This window comes from Balaenoptera borealis (assembly GCF_965194805.1).
Source record: "Balaenoptera borealis genome assembly, chromosome: 5".
In the NCBI taxonomy this organism is placed as follows: Eukaryota; Metazoa; Chordata; class Mammalia; order Artiodactyla; family Balaenopteridae; genus Balaenoptera; species Balaenoptera borealis.
This window is the reverse complement of record NC_138862.1, coordinates 81,536,881-81,557,325: the sequence shown is the minus strand read 5'-3', so window position 1 is coordinate 81,557,325 and position 20,445 is coordinate 81,536,881. Positions and strand designations below refer to the sequence as shown.

At 41.5% G+C, this 20,445-nt stretch overlaps 1 protein-coding gene across 1 annotated transcript in view; it reads right to left on the bottom strand.

Moving 5' to 3' along the window:
* Positions 1 to 20,445, bottom strand: part of ETV5 (ETS variant transcription factor 5) — a 56,184-nt gene that overhangs the window by 10,393 nt on the left and 25,346 nt on the right. Inside the window, exons 6-11 of the mRNA XM_082392980.1 lie at positions 18,374 to 18,503; positions 17,193 to 17,480; positions 6,748 to 7,007; positions 4,618 to 4,677; positions 459 to 527; positions 141 to 310 (exon numbers count right to left, since the gene is read on the bottom strand). Coding sequence (XP_082249106.1) covers positions 141 to 310; positions 459 to 527; positions 4,618 to 4,677; positions 6,748 to 7,007; positions 17,193 to 17,480; positions 18,374 to 18,503 — 977 coding nt within the window. The remainder of the gene's footprint in view (positions 1 to 140; positions 311 to 458; positions 528 to 4,617; positions 4,678 to 6,747; positions 7,008 to 17,192; positions 17,481 to 18,373; positions 18,504 to 20,445) is intronic.

The window sequence follows — 20,445 nt, the reverse complement described above, 5'->3', positions numbered from 1 at the left end:
AAGGCACTGCCAAGCCCATTGGCCAGGCTAGAATCTGAATGAGAAGGAAGAGCATATTTAACACCGTAAAAAAGGCTCAATGGAGAACAGGAACAAACATCAACAAATCAAATCACCTGATGCCAGCTTCCAGTGCTTACCTCCTCCGGTTCTATCAGCTTGAACTCCATGCCTCGGCCTGTCCAGGCAATGAAGTGGGCATTGGCTGGGTCGTCAAGAAGGGTAACCAGGAACTGCCACAGCTGAAGGGAACCTCGCCTCTGGTAAGGGGGCCCCTCCCGATACATGGTGGGCTCTTGCTTGACTTTGCCTGTTTGGGACAAAGACACATATGTGGTACTTTAGTCTCAAGTTTCTCAGCTGATTTGGGCAAACGCTAATTTGGCCTCAAGACCGATGAGCGTACTCTGACATCTTGAACCTTCCAGTTTCGCAACAAACTGGATGTGGCTACTTACCTTCCAGTCTCTCAGGAACAACACAGGTGTCGTCAAAGTACAACCGGGGATCCTTCTCATATGAAAAACCTGAAGGAGAATTTAGAAAGAACATGTTGCTGAACAAACTGTGTTCTCTGAATACTCTGGATTTAAGGACTAAAACAGGATTCTACCATTTCAGGTCCTCAGCCTGATGAACTGCTCTATCTATGCCAGACTGAATTTTGGGGGGAACTTCAACTTCACCAGGACTTAGGTGTCCTGTTCTGATGCGATCAGAACTGAACCTGCGCTTCAGTCAGAGCAGTATCAATTCCTGCTATTAGAGCTGAGACTGTAGGGAGGCACCGAGTCGCCAGAACGTTCCTTTGCATCTTGCTTACGAGGTCTGCCTGGATCAGCGTGGCCGTGACTAAGCCTTTGTATCTGAAAAGACATCTCATCTATTTCAGTTGGCCTTACTGGGTGGATTTGGTTGATCTATACGTGGTCTCGCCGTGTTCCTTTTAGCAAATATTAATTTCAACCTTTCTTACTGCTCGTCCAGGCTGCCCACACACCTCATTCAATTACGAAAAAGCTTGGAGGGTAGGGAACAATGCCAAATGAGTGAAGACTTGGGCCTGTGGAGGATTGTGACAAGCAATAATTTTAAAGACAAGTTGGAGGTATTATCACCTCCAGACACTGTGGAAGGAATCTGAAGAGACTTGCTGTCAATAAAACTTATTCGTTGTATAGACAAGAAAACAAAGGGGAACTGACTGGGTCCAACAACACATGTAAGTGGAAATGAAAGGCAGGCAGGGCAAAAGGTGGAAGGTGTCAAGGAGAAGGATGGTCTGGCATTCTAAACCCACCAACCCTTAATATGCATTCAACGCTGACCACCAGGTCACCCGGCACCCTGACAAGGCCAGCGGCTCAAGCCAAAGCCAGTTAGTAGACAGGCGTGATGGGACCACACCCTTGCCTGTGGTCCAGCCTGTTTCAGGGGGCGAGTGCTCCAGCGTACTCCCCTCTACCCGCACACTGCTCAAGAGGAAGCGCCAGGAGCTCCCGTCTGCTCGGTGGAGCTCCCTGTGCTCGGTTCTCTGATCAGTTCGTCCGGCGTGGGGTCCAGGCCTATGAGTGTCAGGTACGCGGTAGGGGGAGGGCAGAGGAGTGAAGGGCTCTGCAGTGAAGGGCTAGCATTAGATTTTGAGAGGGATTTGATCTGACTTAAAATCCTTGGGTAAAGGTGCCAAGAAAGAATCTGTTCTTTTTCTTCACAATCAGCCCGGGTCAAGTTCTCCTTGGCAGGATCAGCACAATTTTAAAAAGGCCTGGGGTTGGGAAAACACTGCCCAACCTGGAGGAAACAGACTGTTTTAAGGTTCTGTATTATTCATTTTTGTTTCCTCAGCCCCAAGCATTATTCCTCTGCTTAACTACAAAGGAAGTATATTTTATTTAGTATTTAATCCAATAAATATATATGCCGGGCACTGTGCTAGAAGGGGGTAGATAGAAGAATACAGACGGTGCTTGCTCTCGTGGAGCTTGCATCCCAACCGGTGGAGACAGACAACAAAGTAGGGAAAAAAGAGACATGGTGTAGTGTGAAGAGTGTGGGCCCTGGAGCCAGACTGATAGACCTAGGTTAACTGTGTGACCTTGAACAAGTTAATTAATTTCTCTCAAGTTAATTTCCTCATCTGAAGACTGGGGAAGATAATAATTCCCACCTTATAGGCTTGTAAGAATTTAATGACTTGATACATATTCTGTTCCATTGACCGATTTATCTTTACAATAGAGAGCTAACAATAGCTCCTGGTACATAAGTGTGCAATACATGATAGTTATAAGAAATTAAGACAGTAAGTACTTGTACATTGTGATAAGTGCTATTAAGAGATTAACTGGATAATGTGAGAGCTTTATCTTATATTCTGTCATGGATTCTAAATTCCTTTAGGATAAGGACCATATCCTGAATATCTTAGCCTCCTTATAGCACCTGGTACATAAGTGCTCAATAAATATTTCAATAAATATGAGGGAATCTATAGTTTCCATTAAAAGATTTAAGAATGCAATACTAACTTTTAAGTTAGGGACTCAGGGACTCCTATAATTTATTTTCCAATTTGGTACTAGGAAACTGACTTATGACAAACTATTATACTTTATATTAACAAGAATTACATAATCCATCATGCTTCATGCTTTTTGCCTTGGCTACCAGGAAGCTATGTATTTCCTGAATTTCCACATGGATTTTGCTATTCCAGTGATGTTTTAACAGCCTTATTATAAAGTCATTATAAATAAACTACAAAGTTTACACACCTGTCAAAATTGCCATGTTATTTTTAGAGCTTTTCTTCCTCTAAGGTAAAGAAAATACATTCACAGTTCACAGTATATAGGGAAAAAATGTAAATCTAGATTAAATTCTAGGTTTGTTTTTTCAAACTAATCAGATGAAGCCCTGCCCATGAGTATCGTTTTGGTGTACTTTGTGGTTTCTAGTCATTGCCACATGTGGTTCTCTAAAACATCTGGAAGATGCTGTTGGTTTAAGTGAAATTTAAGTCAGTTGACTTTGCACAGCAGTTACATCAGTTGTGGCCACAACCATCTAATCACTCAAATAAAGGTGGCAGGAAGGAAGAACCTGTTTGAGGGACAAAGTGGAAATGAAAGATTCAAAACAGTATGCAAAGATTCCAGGTGAACGCTAAGGCAGGATGGCTGTCTTAGTAATCACAGATGCCAATCAGAAACACTTGTCTCACTATTTCACGGGCATCTGTGGTCAAGCCCGTATAAGGAGGAGAGAAAAACCATGTCAGGGTAATTGAGAGCAACTAAGAATGCAGATCTCTTTGAAACTAATTTCTTCAATGTGTATGGGCTCAGGGAAGAAGTGGGGGAAAAACACAAGCTCGCAGATATTCTGTGTGTAGTAAGCAGCCCGATGCCTTACTAAAAATATTTCCTTTAAGAGCATGCTCCTTTCTAAATGTTGTAATCATGCAAAGTGTTTTCCTCCCTCTCTTCCCTCACTCCCTTCTAGTTTGCCTGCTGCAGACATCACTTGCTGCTGTAGAAACATTCGGGAACCTGGAAGAGAGCCCCACACAGCTGTGCGGATCATGGCCAGAGGTCCAGTAGACAGCCCTTCCTTCCCAGGGCTGGACACTCACTCGGAATATCCCCGGGTGCCCGTGGCAGCCACACTGGGTCTCTCCTCTAACCAAGTCAGTGGGAGGCAGCCACCCATAGAGACCACTCTTGTGAACCAATCACTCACAATAACCAGCCAATGCTTCACAGTGCTATTTTACCGGGTCTTTCAAACTTTCTCTAAAACTCTAGAACAGTGGTTGTCACCCTGGGACACATGAGAATCACCCAGGAAGCTTTACAAACTACTAACGCCTGAGCCCTAACCTGAGAATTTCTGATTTAATTGCTCTGGGTGAAGCCTGGACACCAGAAGTTTTAACAGTTCCCCAGGGGATTCTAATGTGCAGCCAAAGCTGAGCCTCACGACTCTGCAGTAGTTCTCATGTGAGTGTGCATCACGATCGCCTGGGGGGCTTGTTGGAACACAGCGCTGGGCCCCTCCCCTGGAGACTCTGATTCAGCAGGTCTGGGGTGGGTCCTGAGAATCTGCTTTTCTAACAAGTCCCAGGTGAAGCTGACTGATGCTGTAGGTTTGGGGAATCACACTGCTCTAGGTATTTACGGAGAGACGTATAGGACAGAAAACAGGACATACTTCTGGGGAACGTGTTCTAAGAGAGAAATCCTTCCCTGTTTCAGCGTTCAGAAGAGAACTCTTGAAGGTACCATCTCAAGCCGTGACGTAGTTCCTAAGTGCCAGTTTAGGTGATAGTGTTATCTACAGCTATGTATACATAACCTCCTTGTATGGAAGGGTGGAAACCAGACGGTTCGTGTTTTCCTCGTAAAAGTTAGGGTCATTACTATGGAAAAGGATGGCAGCCCTCACAGGTCAAGAGCATGCCTCAAACCCTGTGTGTGAGATAACTGGGGATCACAATAAGTGAACTCTCGTGTTCACAAGCTAAGGAAGGTTTAAACTATGATCTCAAATCTTAGCCTGGAAACTGAGCAACTTTAAGCTTCCTTGAATATTATTATTTTTTAACGAGCTACTTACCTTCATGGCTACTGGAGAAGTAGCCCCCTCTCATGTAGGACGACTGGCAGTTAGGCACTTCTGAAAGAGAAACAGACACACACACTCCTGTCAATAGTCTCTGCAGCTGAATCAGCACATCGGTCCAACTGCAGCACTGCGGGAAAGCCCCTAAACCTTCTCCTGCTCCAAGGTCATGTCTTTTTGGCCTTGTCTTGGAAAAGAGGTACCACTCTAGTAAGCAGCGTGGGAAACACTATAACCCACCATCTGAACGGGGAGGACTCGACTCGCAATCAAGAGAACTGGGAGGAAAAAATACTCACTCCCGTAACTTGCTCATTTTAGAAACTAGTTAACGTCGAACCTCGTGAGAGAGTTAATGGCAGAAAAAGAAACTGGCTATCAAAAGGCCAACTTGGCCTTCTGCCTGTACTGACTCAGGGGCTTTGGGGTTTGGAGGGGCAGGAAGGTCACTTTAGAGCTTTCCCAGTTTGCTCCCCTTTACTGCTGATGGTCATATCCATTTCTGCTCCAAGAAGTGAGGGTATTTTTAGGTCACAGAGATGAGGGGATTGGAAGTGATGAAGCGAGGATAAGAATGGGCAGGAGTGAGGAACTGCAGCTTGGCAAGCACATTTCTACCACATTGTTACTGTTAGAATGGAACCCATGCTGACGCGATCTCTTCTTCAGACACCATGTTATCAAGGTGTCCATCGAGACAAAAGACAGTGAGCTGAGCTGTGCCCGTGTGGGATGAGGCTTCACCCTGGGAACACCTCTCAGATCAAAGCATTGTAGATACGGTAACATCTGATGGGTGTCTTGCTTTAAGGGAGTGGGATGGGGTGAAAGACTCATAGGACCGATGGAAATGTCAGTCCCAAAGGAAAAATGCTGCTGGTCATGCCTGCTCCTGAGAAAAATACATCAAAGCCTTCAGGAGGAATGCCAGTGGACATTTTATAAGCTATCGATACCTATACTTGGTAATTTTTCCATCATAAAGCAACAGATGTCTCCCTTCTGCCTACCTCCCCAGCCTTTCCCATAACCAATTTCTGCCTGAATTGAGCAATCTATGTATTATCTCAGAAGGCCAAGAGAAAATTCTATATCCTATTCCATTTGCAAAAGCCATTGAGTACATACTGCCCCACCCGCTCCCCAGGGTCTTCAAGGAAAGCACGCACAGGAAAGGTTGATAACTGACCCACCACCCTCAAATTCCTTTAGCACCAACTGCAAAAAAAAAAAAAAAAAGGAGCAAAAAAGTGTCATTTTTAAAATAAGGGGAAATGAAGAAGAGGAAAGAGTTTCTAAATGTGCAAGCTGCAAAATTCCCACTCTCCTTTCCCATAATGATCTCATTTAATAAGCCTGGCCTATAAGATATGTAGTCAGTGAATGAGTGTTCGGGTGAGGGTGGAGAGGACTCCCAAGGACAGCTGAAACTTCTTTACGTTTAAGTTTCTAGAGAAGAGGTAACCCAAAAGCAAACCATAGGTGTTCTAACATGTTATACCTCTCCCTGTGTACACTGGCAACAGCTGAAGGACACAGGAATTTTCCCAGATGAAAGTACTGCAACAGAACAGCGACTCCTATGAAGCAACCAACAGGACAAACTTTTCCATGGCGCACCCAGCACCCTATACAGCCATGACAGACCAGGCAATTTCTCAGAACACCACTCATTTCAAGAATAGAAAGAATCCCATCCTGCATGTGGACTCTCTTATATTTGTATTGGGAGTTTAATGGGTCACTGTATTCAAAAAGAAAGCCACAAAACTACAGGCAGGACTAAAATGCAGAAATAATATCCCCTGTGTCCAGTGACTCAAAAGGTAACCGGTCTTAAGAAAGGACATCACCAAGACTGGATGGCGGCAACCCTCAGGCTCGGACTCAGATGTACTGTGACCACTTCCGACTGCCTACTGCTCTTCCTACCATTTGCATGGCTTCTCTGTTTTGTTTTGTATTCAGTTATGCATAGACATGTTTGCTTTACTAGCTCCTAAGTTCTTTGAGGGCAAATTTTATAAAACTACTCCCCAAAGCCCTGCACATAGAAGACAGTCAGTGACAACCTGACAGATGAATGGGAGACTGAAGAAAGGAACGGCATGATTTTATGCTTACCTGAATCAACGCAGTAATCCCGGGGCTCCTGCTTGATTCCCATTGGTGACTGGAATCCATGTGCTGGGGGGCCCGGCATGTCTGGGACCCCGTGTTCATAGAGTGGGTCATGGTATTCTTGTTTGAATCCCTGAGGGGGTGGGGGAGGTGCAGGGACGATAGGTTCTGACATTTGCCGGTGGTAATTGGGGCGATTATCTCCAGGAACTCCTGACTGAGGAGGGAAGGGGTGGCAGGGTTCAGACAGTTGTCTCTGAAATCTGCAAGAAGAAAGTAGTAGTTACATTGTTAAGTAAGAACAAGATGAATACCTTCTATGGATTTAGCATTGAGGATTAGAAGTCCAGATTAATGGAATTATTTGCAAAGTACTTATTAATGCTTATTTCTGGACATCTTAGACTCTTCCCAAAATTATATCGCACATTTCAAACCTCCTGAGTCAGGGACTGGCCAAAAAAATAAATAAATAAAACAATGACATGGTAGCGTCTTATTTTCCATGCATTTTAATTTCATGCACAGTCTGTGTATAGTTGGGCCAGATTACGTATCTGAATATATAAGACCAATTATTTGCAAATATCACATGTTATGCTTGTTTACTCGTTCATTCATTCTCTAACCTGTAGACAGAATTAATTTTTAAAGACAGAGGAGTATTTAACCAGAAGTTAACCAGTTAGAAAACGTAGTTTAAAAAAAAAAGCCTACATGTAATAGCAATCAAAGCCATAAAATCCCTAGGAATAATCAGGAAATGTGTAGGCTATACAAGAATAAAATCTTAAAAACTATTTTCTAAGCAACAGATCTAATGAAAGAAAATATTTAGGACTTGGAAGGTGTTCACTCACTGAAAATTATTCTGTAAAAGCAACTCCTTCCCAACCAACTTGACAAAATGATTCTAAACTTTAAAAGATTAAGAAAGAAATAGTGATCTATTAGATTGACAAATATTATAAAGCCACAATAATAGGAATACAAAGAATGAAAGATAGGCATGTCAAAGGAATCCAACGAGAAGTCACAAACTGTCAAGCATGTTCTAGAATATGCTACTTGTTAAGGTTAGCATTTCAAATAAGAGGGTAAAAAGATCCCTGGTTTTATACCACATGCCAAAATTTTTATATAAAGATTTAGATGTGAAACCATGATAGTAAATATATATGAAAACATATCTTGGAGTGAGGAAAAACCTTTCAATACATCATACCAACAGCAAAAATCATGAAGATAAATACGGATATATCTCCTTGTATAAATTTCTGTAAGTCAATAAACACCAGAAACCTAAAGAAAAACAATAAACTGGGGGAAAAAAATCTATATTAGTCAGAAAATACCAGAAACAAGACCCCAAATTAAACAAACTGAGGAAAAATCTCTAACAGATACAGTAATGTTAATACTGTTGATATAAAGAGCTTTTAAAAAATCAATAAAAGATGGACACGCCAACAGAAAAAATGGGTAAAGAACATAAACGGGGAAATCACTAAAGAAGGGATGCAAATGGTCATAGACAAAAAGTTTAACTTCATTAGTAATCAAAAAAAGTAAGTTTTAAAAGTCCACAATGTAACCCTATAATATTAAGGTCTTACTCTCTACTTTTAGTTTGATCCTGTTGATAGTTTTAATCAAATAATTTGAATTTGATCTGAATCAATCTGTGACAACAGGTGGCCAATAGATTTCTAGAGCATCAAGACTTAAAATCTTAAACTGAAGAGATTTGTGTGCAGATAAAACACTGTTTAGATCAGGGTATAGCGTGGCTCTCACTTTGTGAGTCTTTACTATCTTACTAAAAGCAGCACCACAAGACCATTTTATAACATGAAGATCACCAAACTATTTTATATATATTTATCCTTTTATCCCAGACACCAAAAGCATCAGAATCTGCCTGGCTAATTATTTAAACAAGCTTTATGAACTCTGTAAGGTTCAGTGGGCACTGAATGCATTACAGTGGATTGTCACCAGGAGCGCAATTTTCAAGGTTGCTGTTATTTAAGGAAACCCTTCTGTGGTCTTTGAAGTGTAAATTTGAAACTTGGGTTTAGGCTTGACATTTAGAATACAGGCACCAGGAGCATGCTGCACCTGATTTTTTTTTTTAACGCAAATTCTGAAGAAGTGGGCAGAAAAGAAAGTGAAGATACTCTTTAGGGCTTTTTAAAATAAAGTACCCAAAGTTTATGCTAGCAGGAACAGTAACGAGGGCACCCACTGTCCATGTTCTCTCCCTCCCCCGCTCTGCAACCTTCCTAGCACCTTCCAAAGTAACCTCCACAAATCACTTCCTCGATGGCTCTGAGACAGCACCGAACCGCTCAGTTCTGTAACCAGAGCCTGTGCAGCTGGCAGGCCCAATCACTGCACTTCCGCTCAGCGCTCAGCTTCTCACTTTCCAGAATGAAACTCTAGAGTTGGCCTGCTATGGCCCCCTCAGGAAAAGGTACTTCCAGGTGGGCACCAGCCAGCAACCCTCATCCCCTCCCCCCAGCATAACTTTAAGGATGCATGAAGCTTACAGGCCTGGGATCTGCAGAACAGATTCTATAACTGGGATTGTTTTGTCCTAGTTTGTTTTGAGGGAGCGGGGGTGGCAAAGGGGAGCTTAAGGGTAGGTCACAAAACCAACATATTTGGAAGAAAGATTCTCTCAGAGCTTGCTGCCGATAATGGCTTTTATTTGCAGAGATTAGTAAAGTGATTCAGTTCTTGTCCTCAAATACATTCTGTGAACTTTACTCACTGACCTTCATTTGAACCCCCTTCCCCTTTCTGCAATCCTTCTGAAGTATCTAAGAATGTGTTGTATTCATAGCACAGCTATGACAGAGGTGCCTCTTGTTTACTGAGGCAGGCATTCATTTTCAGTGGAGGGGTGGCTTGGTTCCTAACAGACCTCTTCTTCCTCCTGATAACCACTCCCCCCTTCCACCACCCCCTCACCCCGTGATCCCAACAGATTTCAGGCCATAGTGAGCTCACAGTTGGTGAGCAAAAGGAGACTTCTGACTACTGAGCAAGCCTAAATTCAATAGGTTACAGATTAAGGCTTTTTTTTCAGTGCCAGTTTATTTAAAGAATCAGTTATTTATTTATTTGTCAGATTTATATAGCGCCTTTCCTCCCAAGAGCTCACCCACGCTACCAACATTTGGTTTACATTATGAAAACCGTTAGATGCTTTTTCTGCATTTCCTTTTCGGTTTCTGCTGCCAACACATAGAGTAAACACAATCCTTAGAGAAAAAAGGAGAAAAGTGTGGATTCAACGAAGGCTACACAGTGGCAGGCTATGGGTGCCAGGTGAAGTAGAGTGACAGTTCAGAGGCTAGCCGAGAGATGATACAGAAAATTGGCTAAGAAACCACCACCACGTACTTAATATTTCCGTTAAAGCTAAGTAAGAGAAGATAGAAAATAGAGAAGCAGCATAGCTGGGTAAGAGGCTCTGGCTGTGAAGTCAGAACACACTGGGCTGAAATCCAATCTCTACCCCTTACTAGCTGTGTGACCTTGGGTTAGTTACGTAAATGCTCTGAGCCTCAGTTTCCTCATCAGGAAAATAAGGACAGTCCGGTTGCTTGTCCCAAAGATCTGTCGTAAAGATTACATAAGATACTGTGTGAGACAGGGCCCAGCACGCTGCTGAGTTCTTGATTTTATGTTACCGTCAAATGTCACCATCAACTCCCCATGCCACCCTGACCCCCACAGTAAGCTAAATTCAGAAGGTATTCAAATGTAAGGGAAGAGCTTAAGGAGCTGGGAGAAGACTTTCCTCCACACAAAATAAGAGTCTCCTAGCTGCCTAGTCAGTCTCCTGTCTCAGAAAGAGAATGCTGACTTTTATTCCGGGTGGTAACATACCACCTAACTTCACATAATATTGACTTTCCTGACATATACCAAGAGCCAGGCACTGCTGCAAAACAAAACCCACACATTGTCCCTAAAAAGCCCAAAGAACTCTGAAACAGCTCTCAGGACTCTGTGAGGCCTGTTGGCATTGCTTAAACTCAAATTGGCTTAAACTCAAATTGGCCTATCTAAACTATGGTAAAACATAAAGAGATGAGGAACAAAATATGTCCTTTAAAGGCCTAGATATTTGTCTGATTTCTCATGATCTAATATGGAAGAAAAAAGGTGATGTAAATACAAGATGTTACCAGGAGATTAGATGGTGAAAGTATTAGTTTTACGTGTACAACATTAGTAAGTCTAATGATGAAAAGATTTAGGGATACAGGGAGCTTTACATTTTTAAAACTTAACATTAAACAGTGAACCAACTAAAGTTTCTGTTGTAGTATCTACATCATTTAAGGAAGATTCCTTTAGGATAGTTTTCTTTATAGAACGTAAAAGTGATTTTTGAAATAAAATTGTCATGGAAACATTGAGTACTTTCCCTGTGCCAATATGACTTCATCTAATTCACCCAATGAGCTAGTATTCTCCCATTTGCAGATGAAGAAACCAAAGCTTAGAAAAGTTAAATGCCTGCCTGAGGTCACACAGACAGGAGAGACGTAAGTGAGAGAGCAGTGTATTCCAAAATTCTTAGATAGGAAGTAGCAGAGCTGGGATTCAATCTCAGGCTGTTAGTCTGTCCAACTCCAGAGCCATTGGCCTATACTATTTGTACAATTGTTTCCATAATTGTTTTTAAATACCCTCTTGATGACATTTAAATAACAGTCATATAGTCCAGGCAGCTAGAAAACTCCCATATGTTTAGAAATCAAGAAATATATATTTTAAGAACTCCAGGATTGAAGAAATAATAGAAAACACTTGGAACTGAATTTTTTAAATACCACAAATCAGAACCTGTGGGATACAGCTAAAGCAGGACTTGGGAAGGGAGATCAAATAACTGATTGTCCCAGCCATGATATTTTGGGGAGTGAAAAGGCAAGCTATTAGCAATTACTTTCATAAACCATAAGTGACCCAGAAAAAACTGAATGTTTGGTCACCCCAGCCTTAGGAGAAATTTTATTTGGTTATATGGTTATAGTATAAAGAAAGAAAGCTAAAAAAATTAATGAGCAAATCATCCAACCAAAGAAGTTAGAAAAAACAGAATAAGCAAAGAAAATAGAGTAAAACATTTTAGTAGGAGCAGAAATCAATGAAATAGAAAACATCCAATAGAAAGAATGAGCAAAGCCAGAGTTGATTTGTTGAAAAGATGAGTGATATAATCTGCTAAGACTAAGAAGGTCTAGATAAATAGCATCAAAAATGAAAAATGGATAAACAGATGCTATAGAGGTTGTTAAAAGGACATTACGAACAGCTTTATGCCAATTAATTTTAAAACTCGTAAAACAGAAAAATTCCTAGAAAAATAATGTATTAAATTCACTCAATTAAATAGGAATCCCCAGAGCAAGACCATAAAAGGTGAAGACACTGAAGCAACCAGTAAGTAAAAAATCTTCCCACAAAGAAAACATCAGGCCCAAATGGTTTTACTGGTAAATTCTTCCAAAACTTCAAGGAATGAAAAACCCCAAATTCACACGAGCTATTCTGGAATATGTAGAAAGGAGAATACCCTCTACTCATTTGGTGAGTATAACCTCAATGCTAAAACCCAACAAGGACAATATAAGAAAGAGAAAGTATACATTATTCTTAATCATAAATACAAATGCAGAAGTCCTAAATATATATTGGAAAACCTAGCCCAGCAATGTATAAATGATAATACATAACAAATAATTTTGCCTTATCACAAGTATATGAGGTTGGCTTCATATAACTCAATGTAATTCATAACATTGAAAAATTAAAGGAGAAAATTTGTTTGATCCTCTCAATAGAGGCAGAAAAAGTGTTTGATAAGACTCAGTATGTATGTAGTCATATTAAAAAATGTCAGTACACTAGGGAAAGAAGGAAATTTCCTTTGGCTTGACAAAAGGTAAAAAAAATTAAAAAAACCCAAAATCAACCCCCCACCCCCCAAAAAAACCTATAGTAAACATGGGGAAATGCAGAAAACAAGCTCTTTTAAGATTCAGAACCAAAAAAAACCCCATACTCGAACCATTAGAAGTACATTATTCAGTCTGTCAAAGAAGGTTCCATTAAGCATCTATGAAACTCAGTTTTGGATCCTAAAGTGAATTTGCGCTGCCACACATAACACGCTGTTAACAGGAGTGTGTGGAGAGGCATGTGTCAGACAGGCTACAAGTGTGACTCACTGTCAAGTTCTTCCCTCTCTAAAAACTACGAAATATGAAGGACAAAAATGAATAGCCATTTATTAGGGATGGACTTTAAGAGAGGAAGTAGAAGCAAGAGAAAAACTTGCATATATTACATCTCTTAATCTAGCATCTTTAGGGAATAAATAGTTTTCTATTAAATCACAATTCTAGAAAACGTAGGCTCATCCTTTAAGCTCTTAAGTTTCGATCATAACCACTGAGGGAACCTTCTCAACCAGGCCATTCACTCCTTTAGATTGTGTGGCACACAACAGACCCTTTCTTGGTGACTCTGGGGACTCGGTTCTGACTATCGATTTCAGTGTGATAGCCTATTGCGACACTGATGCCCTTAGGAAGCATCAAGAAGCAGAGGATTTTTCCACCATCAGAGGTATCTCCTTAAATTTTGTCTTTTCTTGAGTTTTTGCTTCTTGATGCCATGTAAGTGCGACAGCAGTGTATTCCAAAATTCTTAGATGATGCTTTTCTTAGTGGAGTCTCTTCAGTTGAATTGTGGGGACTCAACTTGAGATGGATGACAAATGGAATAGTAAAGATGAAAACATATCTGGCCAGGACTATGGGCATAACATAGGAATGTTTTCTAAGTTCCTCCACCCAGCACATGTAAACATTGTAAACAGCACAGTGAAAACTCCTGTGAGAGTGGAAAAGCTGCATGAGAAGCACTCCTCCTTCTCAAGGAGCAGCTGCTCTTTAAGGATAAATGGAACATGTCTGAACATGCCAAATTACATGGTTTTTTTTTTTTTCCTCCTCCTTGAGGGGAGGAAATAACGAACATAAATCACGGCTTTCAAACACAGTATTTATCTTCTAAAAGTGAATTTTGAGTTGTAAAGAATTATATACTAAGATTATACAAAACATTAAGAATGTACTCTTGACTGGATTATATTTTACTTGTTTAAAGTATAATCTTAGCAAACAATCGCTATCAATAAACATTGAAGACAAGATACTGAGCTAAATGTGGTTTAAAGAAAGGGGTCTAAGTCATGATTTTTAAACCTCAAAGAGTTTGCTCTAGTCAACTGAAGAAATAAGGCACTCTGTGAGCAAAACAGAAAATATAGGTGTTACAATGTGGGCTTAGATAAGTGATGTGGGAATTAAGTAGGATTTTGTAGTTTAAGAGATGGATAAAGTTCTGGTAGTTTAGGAGATAAAGAGATAGATAAAATTCAAGGTCGAAATGGATTTCTCAAGGTCCCTTACTCAGCTTTCAGTAGATTGTTAGCAACCTTCCTCCTGCAAGCATAACCAAAATGGTGTACTTATATGTTAATGTTTTGGCTTCTAAGTGTAGGACCCTGTATTTGGCTATGTGACCTTTAGGAAGCCCTTTAGATGCTCTGAGGTCTGATTTTTTTTCCTTATCTGTAAAATGGGGTTTTTGTTTTTTTACTCTGCCTTGGTTACAGAGCTGTTGAAAAAAAAAAAAAAGCTCAAATAAGACTATATTTCCTTCTATCCTGCAAAATATCACATTTTTGTTATGGGGTTAGTTTTGAAGCAATATTCCCTCTAATTTAAATTAAAAGTCAGCAAAGAACAAGCTACAGTTACAAACTAAAGTAATCTGCCCCACTTTCAGGCAGGTATAAGTTATTGAATATGTAATTATTAAGCTTGTAATCATACATGACTACAATTCCCATTACTTTTACAAAATCAGACTAGGGATTTTAGTTTGTCTCATTTTATGCACGCTATCCAGTATCTACAAGCAAAATCAATTGTCATGTTTTTGATGTATTCTGCATCACAGATATCAAATCTCATTAATAACAGACAAGGGCAATAAGAACAAAATTCAGAGTATTGGGTACTTGCTGCTTAAAAAGAAAAAAAAGATGGGTTGGAGTAGGCGTGGGGGGTAGAAGAGAGGGTGGCACCATGATGTCTCAAAGTGTGACAATAATATTTCCAGGTCCTGCCCCAAAACCACAACTCCATCTCTGGGGTAGAGCAAGAAATGTGCATTATTAATAGCCCCCCACGGGGACTCCTGTGTACCCTCAGCTTGGAGACTACAGTGGTCTGGGGTAGAAGCCTAAGCACCCAGTGTTGCTTGTATTTTACCTCTCTAGGCGCCTGCCCTTCACCCCAATTTTCTCAAGGATCTCTATCACTTCCGTGTGTGTGAGGTCTTTTTATTTCAGACCCACCATTCCTAAAGGCAGAGGGGAAGGGGAAGTGAGTGCAAGGCGGACAAGCAGATTTCAGGGAGGAATCACCCCCCAAAAGAAATACCTACTTTCTGGCTCCTGCCTTTGGACACCTGAGGACAGACACTCAAATTTCAGGGATCAAATGTCCTCCTTTTGGGAGGAGGCAAACCTACTTCATCACTGAGACTAAGGCTCCCTGTCTGCCAGGGCTGCAAGGGGATGAATAACCACAGCAGAACTAGGGGATTTCTCCCCCAGTGTAGTTAGCCATTGACACCATCTGTTTACACAGGCCCCTGGATAAGAAACAGAGATTGGGAGGAAATAGGAATAAAATAGACGGAACACAAAGTAATTTTCCTTTCTGTATGGTGTAATAAATGTAAAGTTTGCTAATTATTTCAAATACCAAACATATACCCCACCCCAACCCTCCTCTTCAATTAATAATCCCTGTAGAAAATCAGAAAGATACTGTTTAAAAACATAAAACCAGAAAAATTATTGAAATAAAAATGGCATCCAGGCTCGAGTTCACAAGCTGGCAGGCCTGAGGGTGATTCTGCCCACAGAGGTTTTGTTTAGTCTGCAAAGTGTTACTGCTGTTTTAAATTTGAATTAGTTGCCAGCTTAAAACAAAACAAAACAAAAAAACCTCAAACAAACCTGAAATTTCTACATAAAAATCCAAATTTCCAAATTTTGAAAAACTCCAAGACTATTATTACAAGGCAAGAACTAGCAAAAGCTTCATGGTAGCTGTCTCCTTCAGATGAGCTCCCTGTGGAAAGCAAGGCCCACCACTGAGCCAGCCCCCAGTCAGCACTCTCCCCTCAGGCCCCGTATATCATTGGCGTTTGTGGCCCCCTGGCTTCAGCAGGGGAATAAACACTAACCAAACAAGTTATGTAGTTCTTTATGGTGACTTTCACAGCAAAGGGGGAAGGGAATTGGAACCAGACAAGAGTGCTTACTTTTCTACATTTCATCTAGAAATAAAGAAAGTGACCTCCAATTAAATACCAGCAGGCATCTGGGTTGGACCAGGCCAGGGGAAGAAACACTCATACATCCTTCCTCTCCTGTCCTCCTCCCCCACACCCACCTATGCAGAGCAAGAAAGACAGAAAGGACAAACAACAGTCACCACCTGGCAGCCCTTGGTAACCACAGACAACTACCCACTCTGTTATCTCCTCATCCCAGAGGGACTTGAAATAAAAAAAAGACAGGTCCGCAGAATATCCTGTATAAAGGAAGGTGACAAGCATCCAAAGTTCTAGAATACTGCAGATAATGGACTTTGAAGGCTGGGACCTAAGAGGTTAAGTTTGGTGTTTGCAGAGTAGATTCCTTTTACATTTTAGTTTTTCTGAGAATGAATGACTTTGGACAAGTTATTCCTGATGCCTCAATTTCCTTATTAAGAATGTAGAACTACCTGGAGTGAAGTCAAGATCTCTATCTCAAAAGTGAAAAATTATAAATAAGGTCCTTGGGTAATCCCCTACTGTAAAAATGTGTTAAAAATCAGATGAGTAATAATACCTCCTATAACTCAGCAATCTTCCCTAATACGTAAGTAAAATGGTAATAAAGTATTTATGGGTAGCATAAACCAAAGTGCAATTCTAGCAAGCAGCATCCAATGAGGAGCCAGGAAACCTGCCCTCAGCCATGGTCAACGGACTGTGCATCCTGAGCCGGCCCCTCTTCCTCTGCCTCTGCAATGGGGAGAGTACCAGCTACCTCCCCCCTACCTACTTCACAAGGATGTCGTAATGTCTATAACCCATGTGCAGTACCTCAGGTACAGGGTGATATATAAACAGGTCATATTCATATTATTAGTAGTCTTACCTCACAAGATGTCTCAATGGAATGAGAACTTTATAGGTACCTGGTAAATATGACTAACTGCTTCCCCTCTCCCTGGGAGGTAAAGGGGAGGGGGAAGGAGGCAGTAAAGGAAGCCCAGATATGCACCCACCTCTGTTCTGATGGATACTGGCTTTCAGGCATCATCTTTGGCATCTGCAGGGGCTGATGTGGCGGCCGGGGGACCGCAAAGGTTTGCTGCTGTGGTCCAGGTTCTGGAAGTGAATGAGGGCTGGGGGTGGGGCCCACACCTGGTACTGGGCCAGCTGCAGGGGCATGTGCCGAGGTGGGCAGAGTTGCCTGAGGCGGGGGAAATAGGGAATTCTGATGGGTAGGCGACAGTGGGGTGGTAGGAGGGGTTAATGGCTTGAACCCAGAGGGAGGCTTCCTATCATAGGCACTGTAAACAGAAAAAGAGAAGGAACCATTTAGCTGCAATGAAGCCATTAGCATGGTCACCAGGTCCAGCTTGCAGCCCACGGTTGCCAGGAAATGACAGCATTAACATAGTTAAATTGCTGGCAGCCCCGAGGGAATATTTGTACCTCTGAAAAGTGACAAACACACTGCGTCACAGGGACTTGTTTAACACTTCTAGTGATTCTTCTCAAAGATAATTTTAGCCTCTGCTTCCGGTTTCCTTTTTCCCCTTTTCTAAAAGAATTCTCCATGTATGCGTGTGCAGGGGTGGATAGATGAGGGGAGAAAGTATGCCTTGGGAGGAGTTTTCTGGCCCCCTCTCCAAGAATTCCAGGGTTCCCAGGAATTAGAATCTTTATTGAAGATAAATTTCTGCTGTAACATCACTTAACAACTCTTCTTCTCCCCCTTTCAGGCAGGTCTGTGTTTATCTTCCAGAGCAAAGAATGATTTAAAATTAAAGCTTCATTCCTGGGGCTTGGATATTCTTAAGTAAAGGGCACAAGCATGGGGACTTTTTCATATATTCTGATTTGAAGATTACTTCTTTGGTGCTTAAAGTTCACATTAACATATGATAGACATGAAGAAGCATATATTCCCTCCCTCGAAGCCACAGATCAAATATCCCAGCATTCAAGGTTCTTTCCCTTAGGAGGGCTCAGTACCCCATGAACTCAGTACCCCGGAGAGCCGATTTAACAGTTTTGCATTTTACGTGCAGACAAAGCCGCATTTGGACTGGCTACACCTAGAGGATCATTACACTGCCACGAAAGATGGGGTGCGCTACACTGAGCATCTGCTGAATAATACTGAAAGCAATCAGCGTGCCGGCCACTTCCAGGCCAGCCTTCCTCTGGCTCCACTTACCAATAGTTGTAGAGGCACTTTTCTCCATAATTAGCACCGAGAGCCTGTTCATGGCTACAGGACGACAGCTCGGAGGAGGGGCTGTGCAGCTCCCGTTTGATCTTGGCTGGAGGTGGGGCATGAAGCACCACTAAAATCAGAAGAGGGATGAGGGAGGAACAGAGGACAGCTGATTAACAGGGAGCACAATGCTTCCTTCTGCAAACCCTATACTAGCTGATTGTTCTTGGAACTCGTGTCAAATCACATGCCAGAGAAAGCCCAACCCTTAACACAGAGCCTACCATCTAAAACCAATGAAAAGTTCTTTAAAGTCAGAAATCATCATCTGACACTTTACATTAGCCAAGTCTGTTTTCACCAAACTTCTTTGGTGTTGGGTCTGCTTCCTAGCAGCTCTGAGGCCCTTAAAGATCCTGTAGGTGATGAAAAATCTTCAAGAAAAATGCAGGTGTGATAGAATACCAAGAATTGCAGATAAGAATAATTTTGTTTCTGAAAAGGACAAAACAACACCAAAAATATACCGGTAGACATTACACATTAGCTTATCAAAGGCTTAAAATTGCTGTGGCAAAATACAGAGGCATATATACAAATTAAATATGTGACTTTTAAAAAAAATACATGATTTTGAAAAGTCCTTCCTCAAGCAACTAAATATTAGCTCTGAGTAAGAAATACTCAGTTTTAGGGGCATTTCAAAATTTTTAGAAGCAAAGGAATACAACGATGGCCCAAACCACAACCGAGGAGAGGTTAACTGCATACGGGAGGAGGCCTGGAAACCTCTGTGCTCGTGTCGGCTCCATGCCTGTCCTAGTACCCGGCCACGAAGGGCAGGCTCTCATAACCAATCCTTTCACAGATGGTGCCAATTACTTTTCCTAAATTGATAGCATACAGAGCTGTTGCTTTATGTTTAGAAGTCGACTGCACATTCCATACGTGATTCTGAGAGGGCAGAGTAGTAAGAGTTTTTCAAACCAAGGTGACTTAACACGCAGTGGCAAAACCCAACCAGTTTTGTCTTTTCTGCCGTATCTAGGAACTAACTCATTTTAGAGAGGGCGTTTTACCCAAAGTAGAAGGGCAAACTCTAAAGATGCCGCGTCGTAAGGGTTGTCTTCTAGCTACGGGCTAGAATTGTTACTCTCTGTCCAGCATCTGGGAAGGAGAGGGAGGGGAACGAGTTAAGCTTTCCTGCCAGCTGTTCTCCACTGGATCCAAATTCTCATTAAATAGCTAACAGAGCTTAGTGCTCTGGTGACCCACTAAAGTTTTCTGTTCCACTCAATCTTTACTTATAAGCCATCTTCCAGGAGCTTGGTTTTCTTAGTGATTCTATTAGGGAGAATTAGCTAAAGGATCATCCCTTTCCTGTCTGGTAAGACTGAACAATCTTCCCACCAACTGGTTTCTCAGGTGCCTCCTCCAACCCCTGAATTCTGGACTCAGAAGTGAACAAATGAGACTGAAGACTAGATCACAGATGACAAGTTTATAAAGCAAAGTCCTGCCAGGGACTGACTGGCAAGGGCAGGTTTTCATTATTCCTTTCCTACATAATGCCAACTGCTTTTCCCGAACATGCAAAGTAAGTTCAGAACTGGCAGATTATATTTAGAAGTCATTAGAGTCTCTCTTGTGATTTTTTGATGGTGACATCATGGCAGCCAACCCTCAATTGCTATCAAATGTTTTCAGACATTCAGACACAGAAAATGGCTAAGCTTGTTGTTGTTAGAATGTTGTTAGTAAACGAGAAGGGAGAATTGACGACTTGACACAGAAAACCATTTCTCCAATGCAGTGGATGCTCTGGTGGTTCTCGGCACTGCCCCTGTGTCATTGCTTCTCCTCTTACCAGTCTTCTGCCATAAAAGTTTTGGCAAGATAATGAGGGAAGGTGATGATGCCCCAGCGTAAACAGAAGTTACATGTCCTGGAAAGTACTTTTCTGACTTTATCTAAAGAAAATCATTTATAATCACTGTTTTACCGAAGTTTGGAGAGTAAACAAGTTATGGCATTATTCAATTTTCTCACTTCAGGTTTTAGAAATGTTTTGA